The sequence below is a fragment of the Lytechinus variegatus genome, chromosome 10 (assembly GCF_018143015.1).
Source record: "Lytechinus variegatus isolate NC3 chromosome 10, Lvar_3.0, whole genome shotgun sequence".
In the NCBI taxonomy this organism is placed as follows: Eukaryota; Metazoa; Echinodermata; class Echinoidea; order Temnopleuroida; family Toxopneustidae; genus Lytechinus; species Lytechinus variegatus.
The window spans coordinates 8,787,621-8,814,750 of NC_054749.1; the positions used below are offsets into that span (position 1 = coordinate 8,787,621).

A 27,130-nucleotide genomic window follows, 5' to 3' on the forward strand; every position below is an offset into this window, starting at 1 on the left:
TGAGCGCCCTTCGGCCGCTCGTAAAAAGGGACATTAAATCGAAACGGTTTCTAGTGATTCAGCAATGGTTTACGACCGTTGTCAAAATTTGAGAGGAATTGAAGTTCTCTGACCTTCGCCATTGGCTCAACGATGTATGAAAAATCTCAAATATATCCTTTTTCCAACTTTTTTACAACTACCCCCTTTCACCCTGACGAGATAAAAACGAGTGATTTTGGCCAAGTAGAAAATTAGTCGAATTGGAGGCCATTCGTGACATTGATGAGTTAATAACGAGAGAGTAAGGAGAGATTTTGGCCGGGGATCTCATAGTGCTACCTGCACCTTGTGTCGATAATCAGAACATTGTGCTAAAAAATGAACCCTTACATACAGGTGCATATATACATACAGTATATTCTGAAGTCCAGTTTAACTTTGGCCAAGGGTTGGTCTAAGGCTATGCCAAAACTATGGGAAGCCAGAATGTCAATGTTGTATACATTTAATATATCTTTGTTTTATTTGCTGTCTTCTCTCTCTCCATTTTTTGAATGGTACATACCACATTTTAGTTACTTTTCTAAGAAATGAGCCAGTTAAGTTGAACCTGTACTGTTACAGAGTTTTGGTCACAATTGGCTATCCATAGTTAAACCTCAATTTTAAACTAAAACCAAGTTCTGAATACTGGTCATAGCGCTTGAGTTTTGACAGGCCTGTCTCAATGCTGTTTACAAGTTACATAATGACTTTACATTCAACTGTTGACCATGGTGCCCAAATGACGTACCCTAAAATTCCCATTGTTTTGCATTATTTGGGTGAACTTCCATAATTATTGTCTAATCTTGTGAACTTCAAGTGATTGTTAAACAAGGAAATGTGTAATATACATGTAAACTGTTTACTGCATATTCATCATGAATAATCTGATTTTGAAGAGAAAATAAATCCTCATCATTCTTACAAAAAATTTCATGAAAGACCACCATGGCATATGTTAAGAACTGAAACAGGCATAATATTTGTCATAAGTGATTTAACTTGTTCTTGTCATCAATTATAATCTTCATCTATGATTTATATCATTTACTTTTTTTAGGCGGTTGCACTGGCAATAATACTGCTTGTTCATCAGGTGCATGCATTAGCCAGTCCCAAGTTTGTGATGGGATCAATGACTGTGGAGATTTTAGTGATGAAGACAATTGTCGTGAGTATAACATCTTTCTGTGTTAGATAATTATCCCCTCTCACTTCCTGAATTGCACCAATACTATACCTTTCTTTTGATTTCCATTTTTCTACTTCAAAGAGTGCTTTAGCCTATGGATCAATTAAATACAAAGGACCTGTCTTTTCAACATTTCATCCTATGTAACAATTGTTCCATTCTTTGGGCCAAAACTTTGGGGTGGATTTATGATAGCATTGATGCCTTGTAAAGTATATAAAAAAAATGCTCGAATGAAAATTTTATCTATGGATTATAATGAACTTCTGTATCTTGGTGGGTGTTTCATAAAGCTGTTTGTAATTTAAGAGCAAGTTTAAGGAAAACTGGTTATCCTTTCTTATTGTAAATGGTACATTCATTGGCAATTATTTAGTGCGTAAGAAAGGATCCCCAGTCATTCATAAAGTCGTTCTTAACTTGCGAACAGCTTTATGAAACGGCCCCCTTGTTTAAAGTTACTAGAATTCTCACTGCTAGTGATTTCATAACAAATTTTAGTTTAATTTTACACTTCATTCTTTTTAAAATTGTATTTAAAAATGTCACCATTTAATGAAGTAAATTTTAACCATATTTGTTTCCCATTTCCAGCATCATGCACTCCGGTACCTTCATCATGTAGAAGTTTAGTGGAGTACAACAATACTTTCTTTCCTCACAAATATGCTGAAAGTATACAAGAAGCCAACTATAAAATGTCTCAGGTATATTAAACGAATTCATGTCAATTACATGTGACCAGCCACCCCCAACCAACAATTGGTCGATCGACAACAGGAAATGTTCTCTATCAAAGGATAGAACAATAATTTGGTATTTAAAACGAGTAATTTTTCGTCTTCATACTCTCAAAATTTGAACTTGTGAAAATATGAGATATAGTTGGTAATGACACAATGCACCCAAATATGCACCACACACTTGAAGGTTGCATCAAATTAAAGCATGGACACACATTTGCATACTCTCTATTACCTATTCTTGAACCCCCCTTTAGATGATAATTGGTTCATTATAATAATCATAACATTTTTTTAAGCAAGCAGTTATGTTTCTATTACCAGATAAAGTAACCACCGTTTACCCTTTTCCCCTCCTGTTGTTTTGATCACCTGGGGCCCGTAACATAAAGCTTAGCAATGATCGTAGAACATTTTTCTACTATTGATTCCATTGACTACAATGTACAATCAATCGTAAAAATCAAGTGTGCATGTACGTTTGATTGCTAATATTTGTGTTACGGGCCCCTGGTTAGAATATCATCAATACAAAGATACATGTAAGCAACATATCATCCTTAACACAATGAATTTCTGTAACAACTTTTTAACAATCATTTCTTTTTCCCCACTTTATACTTTTGATCTGCTTTAATTCTTATTAGATTCAAGAAATAATTGGTACATCTGTGTCATCCAGTAATCTTGAGCTGTTATGCCAAATCTTCTATCCACAATGCTTCCACAATGGACCCACTACGAGACCATGTCGATCGGCATGCGTGGAACTGGAAAATGAATTCCGTTTCCAGTATGAAAATCAGACCGGACTGGAATGGCCTCTTGACTGCAATGATTTTCCAGACTCAATGGAGACCTCCGATGGCTACTGTACAGGCCCTGATGGAGGTAGAATTATATTTACCTTAATGCTTAACTATCAGGTTTTTTGTTTTTTGATGTTTTGTCTTGTCTGTATAGCAGATCTAGACTGTATGTGCCACTTTTCCAACAGCGGCAGCGTAAAAATTGAAATCATAAACAGGTTTCTTAACCAAGGTTAAGTTTTTGAAATATCATAATGTTAAAGTATATGTTGCCACTTAATGAATCTGGGGGGTGTTTCACATAGATTTAAGTATGACTGAAGTGCTGATGCGAACATGATATGCAACGCGCGATCTTATTGATAGATGCACATTAGTGCGCATCCTCATGACACGATCTGACCAATGCGGTCAAGCCTTTCATACCGTACGCAACTCGATATTTAAGTGTGACTCTAAGTCATACTTAAATTTTTGTGAAACACCCCCCAGGACAAGTAAGCATCATTTATCATTTTGGATGATTTTCAGTTGAGATTATTACAGTGAACCACAATCACCACAGTCATCATGACCATGTTAGCAGAATAGTATGCTTATTCTTTCTGTGCTCAGATCTCCTTAACACAGCGATATGTGGCACCCGACCTGCATACACGCCATTCCAATCTTCGGTGACAGTAGAGGGTGGTGTTCATGCAGAGGATGGTGAATTTCCTTGGATGGTTTACCTGCACGACGAGCATGCAGGACAGTTCTGTAGTGGTACCCTGCTAGGGCATGAGTGGGTTATCACGTCTGCACATTGCGTTAGGTGAGTACATTTCCTCATGGAAATTTCAGTCTAGCCACTATAGCTAGTCAATACATGTAGCTTGCAGCTAACTCGTGAATACCTAACTTCAATTTAAAAAAAAAACTTGTGAATACCTAGCAGACAGCTGAATATGCCTGAAATAGGCATGCAGAAAAATAATCAAACACTCTTTTTACAGCGAGTATGTGTTGTTTACTAAAAAGTCACTGCTCAAAGCTAATAGAAAGAGGAATTGGCTGTAATAAAGCTGTTGCTCTCCTGACTTCATTCATTCCAATCTGTAATTACATGTATTTCTTAGACTCATTCACATCATGGTCATGGTGCCAGAGAAGTTTTTGATAAATGTCCTCAACAAGTGTAGGTAGTTGAAATTTTTTATAAGTTTTACACATTCTTTACATTATTTTCATGTTATAGTACAATTATTGGAAATTTGCTTTTCTGAGATTTGGTACACTTCTTTATCAAGAATATTATGGAATTGAAGTCAATACTAAAGGAGGACAGTTCCCTTTATCAGAGTTGCTAATTTTCCGGATTTTTCCGGAATTCCGGATTTTTTCCTTTGCTGAAAAAATATTCCGGAAAAAAAAATCGATTGTCAAAGTGAAATCCGTAAAAATTTCCCCTCCAAATCTTGTCACGGAGTTCGCTACGGAGAGCGCAATTTCAATTTTGGATGGCCAATTTGCGCAGACGGAAAATTATTAGCGTTGTGCGCAGCATGAAGTTTAGCTGGTACTGTACTTGCACGGTATGCGCGAGCAATACATTGTAGCAGTTGCAAGCGCCGCCCTATACCCTGCAGGAATACGGGTGTCAGCGCTATCCCAGTCAGGCGATCGCCCGGTAGCGGTAGAACCGCTCGAAGCATGGCGGCCCGGTGGTTGTCTGCCGCGGGATTCCAGCTAATCGGCGTGGACTGGTGCGTATTCATCAATTCATATGTGTGAACTATCCATCATTTTGATAGAAATTGTGATTTATGGATTTTCAATAGTATAGGATTGTCTTGTTGATGAGTACAGTGAGTGAAAAAGGGCACCCCAGCTGCTACATACACCCGTCCCGAGTCGCACCCATTGGCCGCAGCATATTAACCCGCAGCAGGTTAACCCGTACCGTAATGAGTACGGGTTACATGATTTTTTTTTTTTGAGCACCTTTCTTGCCTATGATATGAAGTTTATTATGTCATTAATTATTTGTTATGTACTACTGTAGATTAATGATTTCAGCCCTCTAAAGAATAAGAAAACGTTCCAGCTTCAGGGGGCTTTGCCCTTGACCCCGCCAGGGGCCCTGGGCGGGCCCCTGGACCCCCGGCCTGGGTTTTCAGGATTTTTTTGAGCTATCAGTTAGCATCTCTGCTTTATTAATGATGAAAACCTTACTAAAATAACTTGAATTAATTTGGAATATTCCTTTTTGTTTCATATCACTATTCAGCAACCTTTCATATAGCTTGGATTCCATAGTCCTAGGCGACCTAAGTCGTCGGTATTTCTCACAGCATCACATCAGCAGCGATGTCAGTCAGGTTTTCACACATCCGGCTTATGATGGCAACGATTACGACATTGCCCTTGTAAAGTTGAAAAACTCTGTTGAGTTCTCTGACACTGTGAGGCCAGTATGTTTTCCTGCGAAGACTGTTAATGAGATGAAGGTTTATCACAGATGTATAGTGTCAGGATGGGGAGACAGAGACATCTCAGGTAAAGGGTTATCAGCACCTTCATGTATCTCAAAACTTAGCAATGATCGTAGAACATTTTTCTATGATTGATTACATTGACTACATTGTATAATCAATCATGAAAATCAAGCGTACGATCAATCGCTAACCTTTGTGCTACGGAACCTAGGTTTGATATTAATCAAACAGATAATCTACATGTATCAAAATCTGGATATGTGATTTTGATTATGGGGCAAGGTGAATACCTGAAATGTTTTTGTTGTCATGCACGCATATCAGAAGCAAGACAAATACACCACTTTTCTGATGGCAGTGGCAGACATTTTGCAATAACTTTAAACAGTATAGATATATTTCAGAAACATGGACATAAAGGGTAATCGAGAGTCACTAACCAATGGTGCAAGTCCTGGTGACAGAATGAAGGTCAAAGGCCATTCTGATATGGTATCAATATAAAAACTTCAGTTGAACGTTTTGAACTTTATTTGAATGAAATGTACATGTAATGCTTATCATGTATGGGAAATAGATAAAATGTAATTAGAGGACACAAGACCAAGATCAAAGGTCCCTTTGGGGCCACCGGATTGCATGGGAGCAACTAATAAAATAGCTTAACTGAAGTTGAAGATTTTCATTATGAAGGTAATTTCAAAATTGGAAGTCAATTATTCTGTTAATATTGGATATATTGTCTGCCAGGTACCATCGTAATTATAAAGTTGATAACTGGGTTTAGGTCAAAGTTTTTTAGACCAAATTTTTTGTTGATAACAATATTCATTATCTTCATTAAAAAAAAATCTTGCTTGAAATGGTCATTAAATATCACAAATGATATTAGATGATCAACCGCATGTTTCCAAGTCAAGGTCAAAGGTTATGATCATAAGGTTGTATTAAGGGCATTTACATAAGGAGCATAATGTAAAAAAGGAAAAATGGTTAATATTTATTGAAAGCTTCAGTTAAAGATCATTATTAAATGATACAACAGAAGAGATTATATGATGAAGTGATTTAGTCGATGCTTATGTTACCTCACGATGATAATTAATAAAACAAATAAAAGGGAGAAATATAAGATAAGATAAGATAAATGGATTTTATTAAAAACATCATGTCTCGCAGTAAAAACTGAAATGAACATGAATTACAGATTAAAACAATTACAAAGACAAAAAGCAATATAAAGTATTAACATAGGAATTTAAATTAAAATTAAGGGGTCACTCTCGCAGTGCACTTAATTTCGGCAAGGAGGAATACATTTCCAGGCACCCCAAATGGGGTACCTGTAGAAAATTAACTTTGAATGCAATCCTCCAAAGTGCACCACGAAAATGACCCTGTAATACTTGACATGAAAAAAATCTATATATAAAAAAATACTAAGTTCATACTTCGGTATAACAAGGCATAAATTAAACTAGATTCGATTCATAAAAAATCATGAGTAAAGTTAAAACTATCAAAATTGTACAGAGGAAACCATTAGGACTTTACATTTATTATTGATAAAATACTTTACTACAGGGAAAACTAGCATTTATATAACAGAATTTCAAAATATATGGACCCTAATTGCACTTAAAATTAGTTACACCAGTGACTAGGCTTATTTATGTGAGATATTGCACGAAGAGAGAGAGAGAGAGGTGGAACGAGAAGTATTACATGTATATAAAGTCATCAAGCAATGGAAACCTCATATCCAATGCATAAATTAAAGTCATATAAGATATAATTACAATTAACGCCAATATTTAATTATAAATGCATTGTCAATGGTAACTTGTATTTTTTTAATTATTGTTTTAATTTACATTCCATAAACCCAGTAGTTTCGCTTTTCATTTCATTGATTATATGGTAATTAAGTATGTATGTAACCTTTATGTACGCAAATTGTGGTTTAGCAATTTTCCAAATAATGTAAATATAAACGTTAACTAGTTACGCCAGAGTTGATATTCCAATACATTTGAGACCAGTAGGTGTGCAGGGTAAGACGAAACCATGAGATGACATAATTTTCTTTTTTTTTTAAAGTGTCAAAAGCCAAAAAATTGTAAAAACTTGTTAAATACAAAAAAAATAATCTCGAAGTCATGCAATCAGGAAAGTGTCACTTGTTCATTTACAGTCCATATTCATTCAGCAGTCTGTGGAAAAAAGGAACAGGACTGTTTTTCATTCTAGTAGTTCTACTTCTTGGTTCAACACAGACACGTTGTTTTCTAAGCTCTCGACGATGTTCAGCAGGTGCAAACCATCCATGTACTGCATTCAACTTGAAAGCACTGCGAGCAAAGGAAAGACACAACTGAACCCTTCTTTCGGACAACGTCTGCAAATTTGTCACAGAAAGAGCATTTTGGTATGATATGTACTGATTCGATAGGATGATTCGCAGAACACGTTTCTGGACGCCCTCGATGGTCTTAGCCTGCTGTTGGGTGAGGGAACTGTGCCAAACTTGACATGCATATTCCAAAACTGGTCTGATGAAACCGGTGAATACTAATATCATGTCATCAGGAGGGCAAGAAAATGGCTTCAACGATCGCAACAAGAACAGACGGCGATTTGCACGAGAGACAATAGCATCTACATGTTTATCCCATCTAAGATTATCCTGAATTGTGATTCCAAGGATTTTGGTGTCATTCACTTGCTGGACCGTTTCCTGACACAATTCAATGTTAGGTTGTGAACGAGTGGTTTTACTAAATGATACTTCAAATGTGACACACTTCTTGGCATTAAGTTTAACATAGTTGTCCTCGCACCAATATTCCAGATATGATAGAGCATCAAGCAATCTGTCCTGGTGGTCACTAGCTTTCCATGAACAGGCAATAGACATATCATCAACATATTTCCAATGGTTTACCGATAGATCCCGCATAAGGTCATCGATCAAAACAAGGAAAATTAGTGGACCCAGACGTGTGCCCTGTGGCACTCCGGCATCAACGCGTTGCCATGATGAACAGGTGTTGTGGAAACGGACGCTGTACTCGCGCTCCGTCAGGAAGTCGCATATCCAGGAAATGACAGCAGGCTGTACACCTAGGTCAATCAGCTTCGTGATGGCAACTGTATGGCTTACACGGTCGAATGCCTTTTTAAAGTCAGTGCAGACAACAGTAGAAATGTTGGTTGGAGCTTCAGCTTTCTTCGCAAGGAAGTTGATGAAATCGACAAGGTAGTGAGTAGTTGACAGCCCCGTTCGGCATCCATACTGCATGGGATCAAGAATCGCTGAAGTATTACAGATGACCTGCTTGGCGATGAATAGTTCTGCGATTTTTGCGAAATGATCCGTCAAGGAGATAGGGCGTAAATTGTCAATTGTCACTGGCGGAGATTCCTTGGGCAAAGGTACCAGAATAGCTTTCTTCCAACAAGATGGGACACTGCAAGCTGCGTATGACAGGTTAAGAATGTGACATAATGGGGTGGCAAGAAAGATGGCGAATTCACGGATAAGTCTCCCTGGTATCCCATCTGGACCACCGGATTTGCCAGGTTTGATCCTCTTCAACTCATTATATACCTGCCACACGTTAACCTGCTTAGCTGGTTGAGCTGAAGGGAGATATGCAGGCAAGGCATTTCTGTCGAGTGGTGGTATATCGGCGTTAACATCTGCGAAGAAGGATTTGATTTTCTCTGCTGTTTGTGCGTCCAAGTCTTCAGAATTAGCCTCACATGAATCATGAACCACTTCCAATGGGGGACTCCTGTTACCAGTAAGTAGTTTAATGTGTTTGTACCAACTGGCAGGGTTCTCGTCTTTCAGATGCTTCACTCGACCTACGTAGAATTCAGTCTTCAGGTTCCGAATCTCTCTTTGGACCTGATTGCGAAGTAATTTCCAGCGGGCTTTGTCACCTTGTATAAACGCATCCTGTCTTTTCCGTATAAGGGATTTCAGGTACGGGGTTACCCAAGGTTTATCACGATGGTGAATCTTAACTTTCTTTATCGGAAAGTTCTGATTCATATGTGAGTCAAGTTGATTAAAGAAGGTGTCACAAGCAGATTGGACGTTGTCATCGGTAAGAACTTCTGCCCAGTCATGGTGCGAGATCCAGTCCGCAAATCTCTGTATGTCAGAGGCTTTCATAGGCCGGATTACTCTAGTCATCGAACGGTTACTTCTCTTATCACGCACAGAGTTAGGTGACCAGAGTACACAGTTGTGATCCGAAGAGCCTATAGGTGACAGGATTTGAGGCTTGGAATACAAGTTGGCAAAATTAGTCAGAACTTTGTCCAGAACAGCATCGCCTCGAGTTGGTAGACTGACTATTTGCCTCATATCATTTCCGGAGACTAGCTGTTGAATACTCAGACGGTTGAAATCACCTAGGATGATGAATCCTGCTGACTGATATTCAGTCCTCAGTATGTCCATACACCGTAGAAGGTACTGAATGAGATCTTCACCATGATCATCATTTGGTGGAGAGTAGACCGCTGCGACACATATACAGTTCACTGAACAAGTGATGGAAATGCCCCAACACATTATTTGCATCTATTTTCTCTGTTTCCAGTGTCAGCAATCTGCTCAGACACTCGCTAATGACTAATTCTTCAGTTGTGTTACTTATAGGGCTTTGTGGTGTAATGACTAAAATTATCATTTTAAACTTATATCAGATTTCTTTAATACCTTGTCTATTTCCCTGTTACAGTTTCTGATGACCATCTGAAAAGATCCAATGTTCGTATGGTCACTGATAGAAGCTACTGCAGTACCAGCTTGTGGGACCATCGGATCACAGAACGTATGGTGTGTGCTGAATATGACCGACAGAGTGGATTTGATAGATGCCAGGTAACATGGATTTGAATATTATTGTATATGTATGATAATAAGGGAATTGATTAGTTCTTGCTGTTGACTGACAATATGGATGTTCAAATCCATCTGAACACAAATTAGTTTGTGGATAACAAGTATAACACTAATTTCTACAAAATCAAATATAAGATAGCTGTGACACAAAAAGTCATATTGTACAGAGGTATAATCTAAGAGATACATGTAAATGAAAGTTTAAAATGATACAATAATTTTTTTGCGTGAAATTATTTGGCATAATGACTTTAATGTTACATGTATGTGACAAGCTCCTGTTCACCTTCATGGGCACCATACAAATGTTTAAATTTGCAAGAATAATTGTTTGGACTGGAGCATATTATTTCGCAATTGTGTTATTGTAATAGAAACTTAAGTCAAGCCACCATTGACCATGGTTAAAACGGCCACAATGTATCTTATTGTATGCGTTTATACAAACAATAACTTCACCTGAACTATGTAACACATTAACACAGCTAGGGTTCATTGCTCAAACCCAACACTATAATATAATGCAAAAACCATGTACTTAATAGCTGAGTGATTGTCGTGAATTTAGTTTGGTAGGAAATGCAATTGTTTCACCTGCAGGGAGTGGTTATGTGATCAATCCTTCTCTCATTTTAGGCTGACCGCGGAGGTCCATTGGTATGTCAAGGAGTGGACGGACGGTGGCATCTTGTTGGGGTGAAAAACTGGGGGAACGATCCCAATTGTGTCGACTCTTCTGAGCCACTTGTGTTTGCCAGTGTACCACATCTTCTCCCATTTATCAACGATGTACTTTTCCCCACCGAAAGAAGTAAGTAAATTTGTTGCTTCAGTTATTTCCCCCCCAAAATAAATACTGTGTTGGTCACAGTTTACATGTAGTTTATGCTTAATGGAAAGAAATCTGAATATTGTATTCCATACAATGGTTTAGTTATATAAAAACACAATCCACTTTCACTCTTTGCAGGTTTTGTTCGCCAAGAGTCACATAATAGCAGACTGCCAAGTAGAATGTATTAAGTCTATTGTTCATACACGCGTATACAATAGTGTTGTGTGCTTCACATAGTACTGTGTACACACAAAACTTTACAGTAAACCAATCAAACATAAGTATCTGAAGTAGCATAGTATGTAGAACCACTCAAAGACATAAGGTTGCACCTTGAAATTGATATGGCACAGGAGTGGTTCTGTCTGTGGCAGGCAAAGAGTTAATAAAGACTCCTCTTAGAGTACCCCTGCCCAGTGTGGAATTGATGTGAGGCAGAGTCAATTGTCTACCAATGTGCATACAAGATCTCCCAAAATAATCCTGGGATTTTTCAGTCATATATATCTGCAATGAATGGTTATTAAAGTAGCAAACCATTATTTTAGTAATAATGATAATAAATTTATTGCATACTTAAATGATCTAATTTATATTCATTTGAGTTTGGATTTGGTAACTGTATGTATATTAATTTTATATGATGAAATTTCTTCAGATTTATTCATCCATGGGAATGATTTAGCATCAATTGGGTATTCATTTGACTTTTTTTTTCATTTTAGAAATCATCTTGATCAATATGTGTTGTGAAGAATAGTTAATAAACAAGAAAGCATGACACAAGATGTGTTTATTAAGACGTTTGGCTCTTAGCCTTCAGTATACTTTGTGAAAACAGCCAGTAGAAGCAAATACATGTAACTCAAACCAAATAGTTCTTGGGACTATCTTACTGAATGGTACCTTTTTTCAGATTTATCCACACCTTCAGCTGAGGAAAATACTACTTATGCTGTACCTGGTAAGAGCAGAAATTTCAATTATTACATAAACAAAAATGTCTGCTAGACAATGCAGTAGCATATATTTCAACCTATAAATTCCATATTAGAAGGCCTATGTAATGCCGCAGTGGCACTGGAACGAGCTAGTCAAAGAAAGGGAAGAGAGGATGAGCGATTACACTGTAACTAGTTTGACTCTCAAAGCTTGTCTTCTCAGAATGTCTGGCACTACTGCTTTGTTGTTAGTTATATTTTAATCTTGATAATCTTGATTGAAGAAGGATTGTAAAGGAAAACCTATGCAAGATGATAAATTCTGGACAAGGGTGCAACTCTGCAAGTTTGCACCCTTTTCCAAAATTTATCGGGATCCTTGTAATTTCTTGTATCTATGAATTTGTTGTCATCCTCATGAGTGGAACTGTTTGCTTGTTTTTATTTCTGTCATAAAAATACATAACAATATATATACTTGCAAAGAGATACAAGGAGTAACATATACATATATAAGAAAATGAATTCTAAACATTGATGAAAAAAAGAGAAAAATCAATGATTGAAACATGTTAAGAAAAGTGAAAAGATCAAACTTAAGACAAAAGGTTGGATAACCCATATTCAGCTGCACCAATTCTATGTGCAGTGGGTCTGCAATTGTATGTTGCTTATCTTTATTATTTTTCCTGCATTTATTTTAGGAAACTTTGAGGTGAAACTGAACAATAACCTATCACCTATCAATTTAGTCCCACTGATATTCATGGAATATCATTCATTACTAACTTTACTTACCACGGACAGCAGTCCTTACAAAGTCCCCCCAGCAAATACAGGAATAGTGAGTGGGTGGAGAAATATCTCTCCTGATATCATATCTACAACTGAAAATTGGACCTGGGGCCCATCTTACAAAGAGTTGTGATTGATCCGAACTATCGCAACTATATGGAAAGTCAGCAAAGTCAACATAAAAAATTCATGTTTGTTCAAAAACATTCTAGATATGAATGTATATTCTTAAATTCATTGATTTCTTGACAATTTGGTGTGTTTTCATTTGTATACAAAGGGCATTTTGCAAATTTCCTGTATTAAAAATTATGTCACCGATGGATTTCCATAGAGTTAAGATTGATTGGATCAATCGTAACTCTTAGTAAGACGGGGCCACGATGGGTGTTTCATAAAGCTGTTGACAATTCATGAGTGACTTTACGAACGATTGGTGATCCTTTCTTAATAACCTCATCAACACCAGAATCTAGCCAGTGTGTATCATTAACTACTAGATACATGTAGGATCGCCGGTTGTTCATAAGGTCACTTGTAACTTACAAACAGTCTTGTGAAAACCCACTTGGTATTGTACTCAAGGATACATTAAAAGTTTAATGGCTGAGCTCACATTACCATTTGAGCCAAATATTCCAAAGCTAGAGTGAGGAAATTAGAACAAAATGTTAAATTGAACATGGATATAGGACAACCAATGTCAAATCACGTTATATCCTTTCCAGTAGTTTCGGAGCCTCTAGGGTAGGGGCCAAATTTAGGCCATATTTTCCCCTATCAATATACTGTGCCACCTTCCTGCTTTCAAGGCAAACAATTTTACAACACATTATTCTGCTGAGGAAAATGAACAAGATTTAATTTTTATTCCCACTTCCGTCTCTTTTTTTTTGCAGTTTCCTTTGCGAGAACAACGCCAGGCCCTGCTGTCAAAACAACAACCAAAAGTAAATTCTGCATTGATTTCTTTTCTAGTCACTTTCAGTTACATATATGTCTCTTGATTTTTTCTCCTGTCCTTGATAACTTCACAGGTTTTTATCTTTATTATTAATTTTCCTCTCAATTTCATTTATTTGAGAAAAGTCTGACAAAAACAATTGCAAAGTTGTTTGATAAAGAAGGAAAAAATATCAAAGGAAGAGATTGGAAAATGTATTATGAAAGTTCAATATGAACATCCATGATATAAACAGATGGAATATACATGTACAGGTATATAAAAGAAAAAGAAATAAAATGCATAAGCATAGAAAATTAACATTAAAAGTAAAAAAAAAGGAAAAATGAACACCTGTATATTAAAAGCTTTTACTAAAAGCTTGTAAATGACAGGAGTCCAAAAGTTACCAAATTACAGATACATGTATGTTTACATGCAGTGTAATAATAATATTGATAATGATAATGATAAATGGGATTTGAAATGCACCAGGGCAGGTCCAAGCTATTGTCCCCTCTGAAGCCAAAATTAAATCTTTGCCTAAATATAACATATTGTATGTCATTTTAAAGCTTATACTCTGAAGTTTTTTGCCCTATATTTTTTTCTTCTGAAAACTTAAAGTTAATGAATGGCAAGGTCACGATTCCAAGAAATCATTAATTAGCATGACGTACGGGACATCACATTTTTTGATCTGCAGATAATGCAAATTACATATTTGAAAATATTTCTGTGGGGACTTGTAGTGCTAAGTTAGTGTATTTGAAAGAAAAAAATATTTAAAATTTAATTAATTAAGTTAATTATCTGGTGTCCAACAGGCAGTGTCCTGTATGTCACAATTTAGCATATGTTTTAGATTCTAATTAAGAAAAAGTTGAACAGTTTTCTTCAGACTTTGGAGAGTTCTAATTTATATTACTATACATACAAAAATTAAAGTGAATTTACTGAATTAATTTCATGTCTTATTATATCAGCTAATTAAGATTTGTGACGTACGGGACACACCATAGGATTTGTATGTAATTTTAATTAGGGTTATTTTTCAATTAGGAGCAAAGATAAAGTAAATTGACATAAATAATATTATATCAGTGGTTGAATATTGGTAAAAGGCTGATAATAAAGTTATGATTTGTATTAAATAACAAGGATGCATATATTAACATACTCGTTAACATATGTAATTAATTAAAGCTTTCATAAAATCCAAGGTCCTAAAGTTGTTTATGTTTTGTTTGTTCATATACCAGTAGAAATATATATCAATCATAATTATCCATGTAAAATTTACTCACTTTGGTTTACATCCAGTTAATTATAAATTTTGATGAAATGTCACTTTTCCCATTTGTTTAACACATGGAATTATTTGCAAGACATCTTTCATAATATTAATAAGGTCGTAAAGTGTTTGGTATGTTTTGTTTCAGTGTATGCTATTACAGAAATATTTCAATCATGATAATCCATGTAAGACTTAACTTACTTTGTTTTACATCATGTTAACTATAAATTTTGATGAGATTTCACTTTCCCCATTCGTTTTACACATCGACAAATGTCCCGTACGTCACATGTCCTGTACATCACAGCGCGGATGTTTATATTTTGAGCTATTACATAATAACAAGAATGAGTTCTATCATTTCATTCATGGCTAATGAAACTTGATAAGATACATGTACAAGATGAAAACATGATAATGAGAGATTTCCAGTTTATTCCAATTCACAGAGTTTTAATGACAAACTTTTTCTTAAAAAAATTGGCTTTTGTCTGGTCCTGTACGTGACAGTGCATATTAATTAAAATATTACATCGTTAATGGAATTGTAGATCACTAATCTTTTTACTGAATAAAGAGGGCACAACTGGCCTTCTAAAATCCATAAAAGATTCTCTGTTGTGCATTTATTTTTTATGTTACACAACTTTAAAGTCTCTAAATGTCCCGTACATCACAAGTCGAATAGCTTGGACCTGCCCACCAAATCCACTCGGCAGAGGGCCCAAGGCACATTATCTAATAATTATTATCTAATACAAATAGATGGCACATGTATTTGAAAGTTGGACAAAAAGTAAGCAATTTTGTAATTTCTGATGTGTATTGTTCTAATAACTGTATCGATAGGGATTTCAAATTGGCTACCAAGAAGATCCAATTTTTATGTACGGTATACATCCCCTGTACACTTCCATGGTTACTCATGCTTCATTTGAGAGATAATGGACTTCTTCTATGAGCTCTGAATAATTATATGCATCCCAGAAATATGAACATATTTCCACACCATTTAGTATACAAATAAAGTTTCACAAACATTTTATTTTATTTTATAGTCAGAACTGTATTTTTTTTGTTGTTGTATGCACCAAAATGTGTTTGTTGAATACAGATTAGGTTCACTGAAGATCTATTATATTGAAGCAAAATTTTGATCACAGGTTTATTCTTGAAGACTTTCATGTGATAAGTTATTTAATATGATGACTACTGAATTCTATCATTCCTATAGATATTAAAAAAGGATCACCCAGGTCCAGTCGGCACTGGGTTAACATAACGAAAGCTGTCTACATGTATAGACAGCTGTGATAAATCTTTTCATTTTGCTTGATATCCCTTTGTAGGAGATATCCCTATTGGCACCAATTATCTCTATGACAGAAGTAGGATTGTATATTCATCCCCAAATTATCCTAGTGGCTACAACAATTCTGAATACGTCATCCACCGATTTGTAGTGCAGCTTCCTTATTTGGGTTTGCTACTGCGTTTCACTGATTTTCAAACTGAGGAATGTTGTGATTCTCTGACCATGTACACCGCGGATGATTCAAGTTTTGACTTTAAGGTTGAGGTGGCAAACTTAAGAGGAGAACTTCCCAATCTTCAAACTTTTGTAATATATCAAAAGTATTTGTCATTGCATTTCGTCACCAACGGTGCAGTAACTGATCGAGGTTATGAAGTAGAAATCACAACGTTTGTCTTGCCAGGTGAGTACTAAACACTTTCCTGTCATTTGGCTTGTATATGTTTGGAAAGATTGATTACTTTTGCTGAGAAAGTCAATGAAATTACAAAGAATATGGCACAACTAATAAAGGTGTCTTAAAAAAATACCTTAAAAAATGCCAAATGCAAGACAGTGCATGTACATGTAGTACCTATAGGAGCAGTAGTTATAGTAGTAGTGGTATTTGAGTTGTAGTTGTAGTAGCAGTAGTAGAAGAAGAAAATTGTAATGTTGGTCTGTTCCCAAAATGTTAACTTTTTGTTCAACATGCTCTAATTTCTTTATGTCTGCATCGATTATGTTCACACTTGGTACAAGTGATCCTTGGTAATACCATCTGTGGCTTCATTTCAATGATTTCATGTTTTATTAATTGCAAAATCAGGCAAGGCACAGGGTTCATGAACCACCATGCTGGATAGATCATTTAATCAGCACCAGACAATCAGCCATTTTCAACTGTGTAATTTAAACGAATGTCCTATTAATGTTTATGTTTGTCTCAGATTGCGGTGGAGATGATACATTTGACTGTGGCAATGGTATATGCATCCTACGAAATCATACTTGTGACAACTTCAACCACTGCGGAAACTTTGCTGATGAACAATATTGCAGTAAGCAAACCTTACAACCCACAGCAGTTTTTATTTATTATTTTAGAATTAAATGACTGAAATCTTTGCATGGCACTTGTTTCACTGAAGTGCTACCCATACATGTATGTAGTATTTAATGTCTGACCATATATCAGAAATTCATCCGGAATGGCCGATACTACATTCAATGTCAGTTTTGCAATTATAGATTGCATTATGTATAAAGTATACCGTAGAACAGGGGAATTTAGTTATATACATGTATGCTATCCCAAAATGGAGTCAGAAGTAACTGCATGTACCTATTTGCTACCAATAAATTACACACCTGTCTTTCCCAGTCCAAACATGCATTTAACACCCTGGATATGTTCAAATGATATACCTAGTTGCAATAAATCATTAAAATTGTCCCGTTTAACAAGAAGAAGAGATACACCTTTATTTTGAAGGGATAGGTGGAAATGTCTGTGCAAATGGTGAATGCAAGTAGGTGCAAGAACAACAATGCAATGTTTACTTTTCCCAAATTATTAAAGGGATCGCTGGCATGTTGTAGGAAGTGAAGAAGCAAACTAGGATATTCTGGTCTACACATAAATTACATTCATTTTGAGGCTTAATCGTTATAAATGTATGAACCGCAGAAGATACCAGTCCCAATAAACGCATCTTCTAATGCCCCCCCATAATCTGGGCTTTATATGGTTTATGCCTACATTTAAAGCAAGAAATGTGTTGAAGTTTGACAATAATACTTTATGATTACAATGTCTATTCCCTTTAGTGTAATTCTGTTGTGATTTCTTATGCTACATGTATTTGGAGTAAAAGGAAATTCCAGTTATTGAGTTACATATATTAACGGTGAATGTACAGCATGTAGCAGTTCACTGTCTATCGTTTTAGTTCATTCAAATGAGTACAATTTCAAATTAATATGACTTTTTTGTCTTTCACACACTGAACCACGCCACTGTCATCTCCATCACCTCCACCGTCATCAGCATCATCATCATCGACAACACCGTTTCCAGCAGTTGCATCATCACTACCACCAGCATCAGTAAATGGCTCGTGCTTGAATAGCTGTTGTACCAATTCCAAGTATGCTTGTAACCCAGGGGGTTGCTACTGTGACAGTAATTGTCATTTAGACGGCAACTGTTGTGATGACAGGGATGCAGTGTGCACCGCACTGGAAACATATCCATGTATGTTGCCTCCTTTTTTCATTATATTGATAGTATGCTGCTGTTTATATATACAGTTATCCCCCCCAAGTCAATTAGGTTCTGGGCTTCTGACCTGCACTTCAACCACCCCTTATTTCGTAAAAAAGTAATTTTCCCCACTGTAATATAGATGGGTCATTCTCTTTCTCTGAAATAAATAATGGAAGTTTTTTTTTTCACACATTGCCTTAATCAGTTATGTTCATACTTTGTACATATGATTCTTGGGTAATACTTCATTTGAGCCCAAGAGAATGATGGGATGACATATCATATAAGGGCAAAGGTTCAATTGATATGAGGTCATTTTTGTCTCACCTGCGAAGCAAAGTGAGACTATAGGCGCCGCTTTTCCGACGGCGACGGCGGCGGCGACGGCGGCGGTGGCGGCGGCGTCAACATCAAATCTTAACCTGAGGTTAAGTTTTTGAAATGATGTCATAACTTAGAAAGTATATGGACCTAGTTCATAAAACTTGGCCATAAGGTTAATCAAGTATTACTGAACATCCTATTAGAGTTTCATGTCACATGACCAAGGTCAAAGGTCATTTAGGGTCAATGAACTTAGACCATGTTGGAGGAATCAACATCGAAATCTTAACCTGAGGTTAAGTTTTTGAAATGTCATCATAACTTAGAAAATATATGGACCTAGTTCATTAAACTTGGACATAAGGTTAATCAAGTATCACTGAACATCCTGCATGAGTTTCACGTCACATGACCAAGGTCAAAGGTCATTTAGGGTCAATGAACTTTGGCCGAATTGGGGATATCTGTTGATTTCCCATCATAACTTTGAAAGTTTATGGATCTGATTCATGAAACTTGGACATAATAGTAATCAAGCATCACTGAAAATTTTGTGCAAGTTTCAGGGGGGTGTTTCATCAATATTGTCGCGCGACAACTGTCAGCGCTGACTAAATTTGTCAGCGCTGACAATTTAGTCAGCGCTGACAAAAATTGCATTTCACGAAACTCACGGAGCTCCTCTGACTATTGTCAGAGGATTTTTATTTTACAAATCGTCTTGAACGAGGTTCGCTGACTAATTAGGCCACGCCCACTCCCAAAGTCGTGAATTCGAATAAAATGAAAAGTTTGTTTGATGTTTCGCCGCGACGATTCGAAATGAAACGAAGAAATAGTAGAAGCGAAGATCCCCGGAGAGGTGAATGAGGATTTTACCGTAAGTAAAACCATTCAAAATGTCGTTCATATTATATGTAAGGTGATTGAATTATTTGTGGTGCGTAATTATCAAATGAATTACAAGAAAAGAGAATCTTCTGGCAGGACCCCTGTCGATACGATCGACAAACTTGACAGTACATAATCCAGTTTAGTCCCATACCCGTGTTTCTGTGTCTGCAGAACTAAGTATCTGACTGAGGTCCAGACAACAACGACCCATCGCGACCCTGTCCATACACGTTTTTATGATCCACACAGGGCTGTAATTTTGCTAAGAGAATTCTTTATATTGTTTTAGCTTTATGACATTCTATATTAAAAATCATAATTTTTCGTTTCCTTTGGTTTTGTATTACTTTTGTTGCTCGGTGTGGTCGGGGATATCCTTGATTACCAGCGTGTGCAATTATTAATGTACACAAATCCAATGTGGCCATCCCAATTCTGTGTTACAGTCATTGGAATTGGACAGGAGCTAAATCACTTAATGATAGTGTGAGTGATAAATTGGATATTCTCAACTTATTTAGCATAGATCTATAGGCTTACTCTTAGCAATCACAAGTCAAATGAAGTGGAGGCACGTGACAGCAGGCGAGGATTCAGGGGGGGGGGTTATGTGGCAGAGGTGCGTTCACACCCAATAAAAATCAAAATCTAGATATATAAGTTTTAAATGGTGCACCCGTGGCAGTATACTCCTTAGACAGCTGGCAGCCGTCTGTTTGTTTCGAGGAGTTTTTAATTTTTTTTTTAATTTCTCCTCGTACACAGACGGCTTGCTATCATGCAGCCACCATTAGGAGACTTACCTTGCAAATTCCCCCGTCAGGGCTCTTCCATTTTTGTCTTTAATGAATCAAACTTTTGAAAATAAATGTGACCGAAATGCAAATTAATATTCCCTCTTGATATTGATTGCAAAAAACGGAAAAATCAAGTTAAAAGGAACAAAAACAGTGACTTAATGGTCTTTATTTGTGTGTGATTATGAATTTTGTTTTGCTTGTGTTTTTTTTTCTTAGTGGATTTTTTTATGCAAATTGCTTATAAGCACCCTAAAAATTCTCACTCAATCGGCAATAGCATCGGTGTTGTTGGGGTTAAATTAATTTAATTTATTGTTGATAATGTCTCTTAATTTTTTATCATACCACATAAAGTTAGAGTCTAAAGTTAGATCTAGTCGAACCTAACCTTAAATAGCACGTAAAAGTTAGAGGTCCCTTCATTAGAAGAAAATAGAGGGGAATATGCAATGGATCTCAGCAAGCCCAAGTATTTTTTTGCCTTTGAATCTCATATTAAAGTACCATTGAACAAAGTCCAGTAAATAGTTGACAGTTTGATGGGGATGCAATTTGCTGGAGTTATGAATTAGGATCCTATTCATTTTTTATGTTATTAATTTGATTTGATAATGGCTTTAAACCAGCAAGGTATCCAAGTGCTATTAGGTTAGAAAAAACTTATTTTAATTTAAAAAAAATATTAATGACAAAAATGTTGTATTATTTGTATGATTAATATGTTAATGACTGTCTTGTTTATAATCAAGTGGAAATTATATGAATTAACAAGAATTAATAGTTGACTGATTGTTGGTCAATTCTATAAATTTCAGGATAATAAAAAAAGAAAGAAAAATGATTGGTATATTTGAATCATTCCCCTTCATAAAATGTCAACAATATTCATTGAAAGTGCAATATTTTTCCATGATCACTGTGTAAATCTACATATTTTCTTTGTTATATCAATGTAATATTAATATTTTAATTTCAGACTGGAACTAGAGAGCTAGGCTCTGACTGGTCTACTACAGCAAGGAATGTGCCAGCGGCCAATCTGACGAACATGTGACAGAAGATTTGGCAATGGGTGAAGAAACACTGAGATTGAAATGCAACCACAGGTAACATGTAGACTAGTAAAATGCGATAATGATGACAAAATAATGAAGGATATTGTTTGGGTTGCAGAATGTTAAATCATTAAAACCCACATCAATGATAATGAAATCGGACAGTACCAGATTTTAAAGTCAGTTTGTAATGTAGACATTACATAAACATGAAAGAACATGACCATGCAAAAAATCATCCAGAGATGGTCATTTTTGTACATGGTTTTGAAAAAAGTGCGGGAGCTGAAAAACATAAAAATTACCATCTGGGCATGATTTTTTGCATGGTCAGCTCGTCACTTTAAAAACCGTTCCGCTGACCCTACAGCTAACATGCGACCCCAGCCCCCCCCCCCCCCCCCATCACACCCCTCAATCCATTTATCACTACTTGCTCATGTGTATGTACATACATGCTACATTGTGAGGAATAATTTCTCTATTTAAGTTTCTCAGCCAGAGCATTTGTCATTTACTATTGTTTGTATTGTTGATTAACATAATAAAAACTTGAACCCTTTATTTACCCCCTTCTATATGAATTCTGGTAATCAAAAGATGTTTTATTTCCTGTTTTTAGACATACATGTGAGAAGAAATACAAGATTGTGGCAAATATTTTAATTACTAGTTCAATACTATTTTTCTTTCAGGTGGAGGCTTCACCCAAACTTTTCAGACGGATATGAGATACAAAGTTACCCAAGTATAAATGGTTGAAAGTGTAGGAGAGCCAGACAAGAAGGCAGGAAATTGATGTCACTTGTAAGTTAAAACACTCTTAATTATGACTGCCTCACTTTGGCGAAGAAAGTAAAGTCACATTAAAAAAGTATAAATTACCGGTAATGTTCTCTTCTTTATTTGGTCTTCTAACAGCCAGTATTTGAAAACAGTGACATAAGTCTATAATTGCTTAGATGCTTAAATGATTAATGGTGATATTTTTTGGACAGTTTTAAAACAACCAATATCAATCAATGCTAGATGCTGTGACTTGCTTTCTATTGCCGAAGTAGTAAATGAATGTTCCATTGTTCTGCATTCCTTTTAGACCCCCACACACCATCACCATCTGCTTTGTCAGGGAGGAACACTGGAAAATTACCCCCAAAAGAATACAATTTTTTGATATCTCTTGTAGGCCTGTATAAATAAACAGTCATTAAACCTCACTAATTCAGATGATCTTGGTAGGGGGGGGGTGCCTCAGGATCTTGCCTGTTGATTGTGCACTTACTTCAGAAATCAGCAGGTTGGCTCTAAATCAAGAAATAAAAACCAAATTTTATAATTTGGGATTTTGACTCCCTTTATTTGGTAAACCAATGAGAAAAACTCAAGCCATTAAGGGATACATGACTTACATGTACATATTAATCTTTTTCTTAATAGACTTATGCATTTTTTTGTTTTCATTGTTTAACCCTAAGAAGACGGGGGGGGGCTCAACATTTTTCGCGATAAATACGCCGCTTAGAGGTTTTTTACTTTTTATTTTCAAGTCTCGCGCAACTTTTGAGACAAAAATTGTGTCCCCTGGGTACGCGGTTCCGAAATTACGCAACATTTCGTAAGTGCATGCAAACCCAAAATTGCTCAAAAACATGAATTTGTGTACAAATCCAATGCAAATAGTGTTTTTAGCCAACATTCATAAAATGTATCATTATTTTTCTTTTTACTGCTTAAAAACATTTGATTTTATCTAGTTTATGGTAAAAATAAAGTCCTCGAAAATTTCCATTGAAAAAACAATAAAAAACCAAAAAGTCAAAAAACAAAGAAATACATAAGAAATTTAGAAAACAATAGAATACATAAGAAAATAAATGTGATGTTGACATTTTTGAAAAAAAAATTGATCAGATGCTTATCTAGAGTATGTGAAACAAAAATGAGCATTTTAGGGGCATTATTTTATTAATTAGAGCAAACTTATGATTTTACGCATAAATATTAAAGCATAATTAATGAGCAGTGAGATTTTTCGCAGAATTTATTTTATAAGTTTTGTAGATAATGCCATGGGTAATGCGAGTGCCAATTTCATGGCAATTGCGCGATCGATGGCTGAGATCATGGGGGGGGCCTGAATCAGCCCCCCCCCAGTCTTCTTAGGCTTCTATCTAGCCCAGTCTATTATTAATAAGGCTTTGGTGACAATATTTTAACCATGTAGAACTGAAATTTATTATTTCAGACATAAAAATATTTAATAAAAAGTACCGGGTAAGTTAAACAAAAAATGTAAGTTTTAACAATGATAATTAAATTAGGAATAAATGACTTTGATATCAATAATCATGGAAATTAATATCTTTATTAATGAAATATCATATGCTCTTTAAATTAATTCCATTTCAGTTACTTCAATAAACAGCATCAGCAGCCGAAACCACAACTGCAGTAAAAGATGCAACAACCGCACCGACAACATCAAGAGCAACAGCAAAAATACCTATTGCAGCAGAAATGCAACAATCACATTGGCAACATCAACAGCAGCAGGAGCTTCAACAACCATGCAGGGAACATAGGGCACATCATCAATAAATGCATCAGGGGATGCAACAGCCACACTTGTAAACAGTAGCGATGACAAGAAGAACCAACCAGGCAACACCTTGAGCAACATCAGTAGCAATGCACCAGCAATGAAACAATCACACCCACAACACCAAGAGCAGCAGCAAAAAGAACATAAATTCCAGCAACCATGATGACAACAGCAGCGGCAACACCAACAACACTAATGAATGTTGAAAAACTTGTACAAAAGTCAATGACACCACAGTTTTTTTTAGAATTTATTGGATAAAATGCACAATGATTTATTCAGGTTGAAGAAAATTATGTGTGAAAAAATTGTGTACATTTGAAGATGTTTCCTGTGTATTGATTAATATTTATGAAAATATAGTTTTAAAGATGAAAATATGATTCTTGACATGTCTACTTTTTATTTGTCATTGACTAAAGATAAATACATTTTCTTTGAATTTTCTTAATGAAATGAAAAAAAGGGAATTTATTCAAATGTTATATTAAAAATCAACTATAATTGATCGATTTTAGCTGTGAAGGCCCTCAAAAGGCTGATTAGTCGGTGAAAATTCGATTAGTCGGTGAAAAATAAGTTTTGTCGGTAGGTGAAGGCCACCGACAAAATTAGTCGGTGGTTTCCAGTAATTTGTCGGAGAAAATCACCGACTAATTTTCATGAAATGGAATTTAGTCGGTGATAGCAAAATTGTCGGTGAAAATGAAATTAGTCGGTGAAAATCAAAATTAGTCGGAGAAAACCACCGACTAATTGTTTGATGAAACGCCCCCCAGGTCTCATGATTAAGGTCAAAGGTCATTTCGGGTCAATGAACTTTGGCCAAATCGGGGGTATCTGTTGAATTACCATCATAACTTTGAAAGTTTATTGGTCTAGTTCATTAAACTTGGACATTAGAGTAATCAAGTATCACTGAACATCCTGTGCGCGTTTCAGGTCACATGACCAAGGTCAAAGGTCAATGAACTTTGGCCGAATTGGGTGTATCTGTTGAATTACCATCATAACTTTGAAAGTTTATGGATCTGATTCTTGAAACTTGTACATAAGAGTAATCAAGTATCACTGAACATCCTGTTCGAGTTTCAGGTCACATGATCAAGGTCAAAGGTCATGTAAGGTCAATGAACTTTGGCCATATCGGGGTTTTTTGTTGAATAACCATTATATCTCTGTAAGTTTATTGGTCTAGTTCATAAAAAAAGGAAATAAGAGTAACAATGTATCACTGAACATCTTGTGCGAGTTAGAGTAGTATTCAAAGTGAGCACTGCTGCTATATTGAACCGTGTGATGCAGGTGAGACGGCCAGAGGCATTCCACTTGTTATCCTTTATTTTCAGTGAAGCTTTTGTTCAAGTTGCTCTCATTAATCTATTTCTTCAGCAATTTTGATCAGACATGATTCAAATGATCCTCGGGTAATACCACATATGTGTTGTTGACGATGGTGGGATCAAAGGTCATCAAGGGGTCAAAAGATCAAGTTTTTTTTTTTTCAACTTGCTCTCATTTCTTTGTTTCTCTAGCAATTATGTTCACAGTTGGTTCATATTACATGTAGAAGGCTGCACTCTACAAGCTCCGCTATTTAGCAGCCTCCTCCATTTCCAACCCAATATGTAATAATCTTGAATATAATTTTTGTACAGGAATACTTGAAATTTTTTTTTGTTGTATATGTCAAAATGTATAGAACAAACTGTAATTGTTGAAAATGGAAATAAACGAAATGAAATGAAATATAATCCTTGTGTAAAACCACATGTATGTCCATAAGGATAATGGGGACAAAGGTCATTGAGGGGTCGAAAGGTCAAGTTTTGTTCAAATTACTCTCATTTCTTAATTTCTCCATCAATTGTGTTCATTCTTGGTACAAATGATTCTTGGTCAATACCACATTTGTTTTCATGAGTATGATGGGGTCAAAGGTGATCTAGGGGTCAAAAGGTCAAATGATGTACATCATATTACCAAGTTTTTGTCTCACCTGCGAAGCAAAGTGAGACTATAGGCGCCGCTTTTCCGACGGCGACGGCGACGGCGACGGCGGCGGCGTCAACATCAAATCTTAACCTGAGGTTAAGTTTTTGAAATGATGTCATAACTTAGAAAGTATATGGACCTAGTTAATAAAACTTGGCCATAAGGTTAATCAAGTATTACTGAACATCCTATTAGAGTTTCATGTCACATGACCAAGGTCAAAGGTCATTTAGGGTCAATGAACTTAGACCATGTTGGAGGATTCAACATCGAAATCTTAACCTGAGGTTAAGTTTTTGAAATGTCATCATAACTTAGAAAATATATGGACCTAGTTCATGAAACTTGGACATAAGGTTAATCAAGTATCACTGAACATCCTGCATGAGTTTCACGTCACATGACCAAGGTCAAAGGTCATTTAGAGTCAATGAACTTTGGCCGAATTGGGGATATCTGTTGAATTCCCATCATAACTTTGAAAGTTTATGGATCTGATTCATGAAACTTAGACATAAAAGTAATCAAGCATCACTGAAAATTTTGTGCAAGTTTCAGGTCTCATGATTAAGGTCAAAGGTCATTTAGGGTCAATGAACTTTGGCCAAATCGGGGGTATCTGTTGAATTACCATCATAACTTTGAAAGTTTATTGGTCTAGTTCGTTAAACTTGGACATTAGAGTAATCAAGTATCACTGAACATCCTGTGCGCGTTTCAGGTCACATGACCAAGGTCAAAGGTCAATGAACTTTGGCCGAATTGGGTGTATCTGTTGAATTACCATCATAACTTTGAAAGTTTATGGATCTGATTCATGAAACTTGTACATAAGAGTAATCAAATATCACTGAACATCCTGTTCGAGTTTCAGGTCACATGATCAAGGTCAAAGGTCATTTAGGGTCAATGAACTT

The 27,130-nt window shown here is 35.9% G+C and overlaps 1 protein-coding gene and 1 long non-coding RNA gene across 2 annotated transcripts in view; both read left to right on the plus strand.

Moving 5' to 3' along the window:
- LOC121422272 overlaps nt 1-27,130 on the plus strand; it is a 110,550-nt gene that overhangs the window by 52,725 nt on the left and 30,695 nt on the right. Inside the window, exons 28-39 of the mRNA XM_041617190.1 lie at nt 1,088-1,198; nt 1,814-1,926; nt 2,610-2,853; nt 3,387-3,585; nt 5,041-5,309; nt 10,006-10,148; nt 10,806-10,980; nt 11,921-11,968; nt 13,640-13,690; nt 16,330-16,698; nt 17,225-17,335; nt 18,325-18,531. Coding sequence (XP_041473124.1) covers nt 1,088-1,198; nt 1,814-1,926; nt 2,610-2,853; nt 3,387-3,585; nt 5,041-5,309; nt 10,006-10,148; nt 10,806-10,980; nt 11,921-11,968; nt 13,640-13,690; nt 16,330-16,698; nt 17,225-17,335; nt 18,325-18,531 — 2,040 coding nt within the window. The remainder of the gene's footprint in view (nt 1-1,087; nt 1,199-1,813; nt 1,927-2,609; nt 2,854-3,386; nt 3,586-5,040; nt 5,310-10,005; nt 10,149-10,805; nt 10,981-11,920; nt 11,969-13,639; nt 13,691-16,329; nt 16,699-17,224; nt 17,336-18,324; nt 18,532-27,130) is intronic.
- Nucleotides 19,704-24,428, plus strand: LOC121422273. The gene is made up of 4 exons (XR_005971142.1): nt 19,704-19,747; nt 21,538-21,667; nt 22,312-22,423; nt 24,026-24,428. It is a non-coding gene; the product is annotated as an uncharacterized LOC121422273 (long non-coding RNA).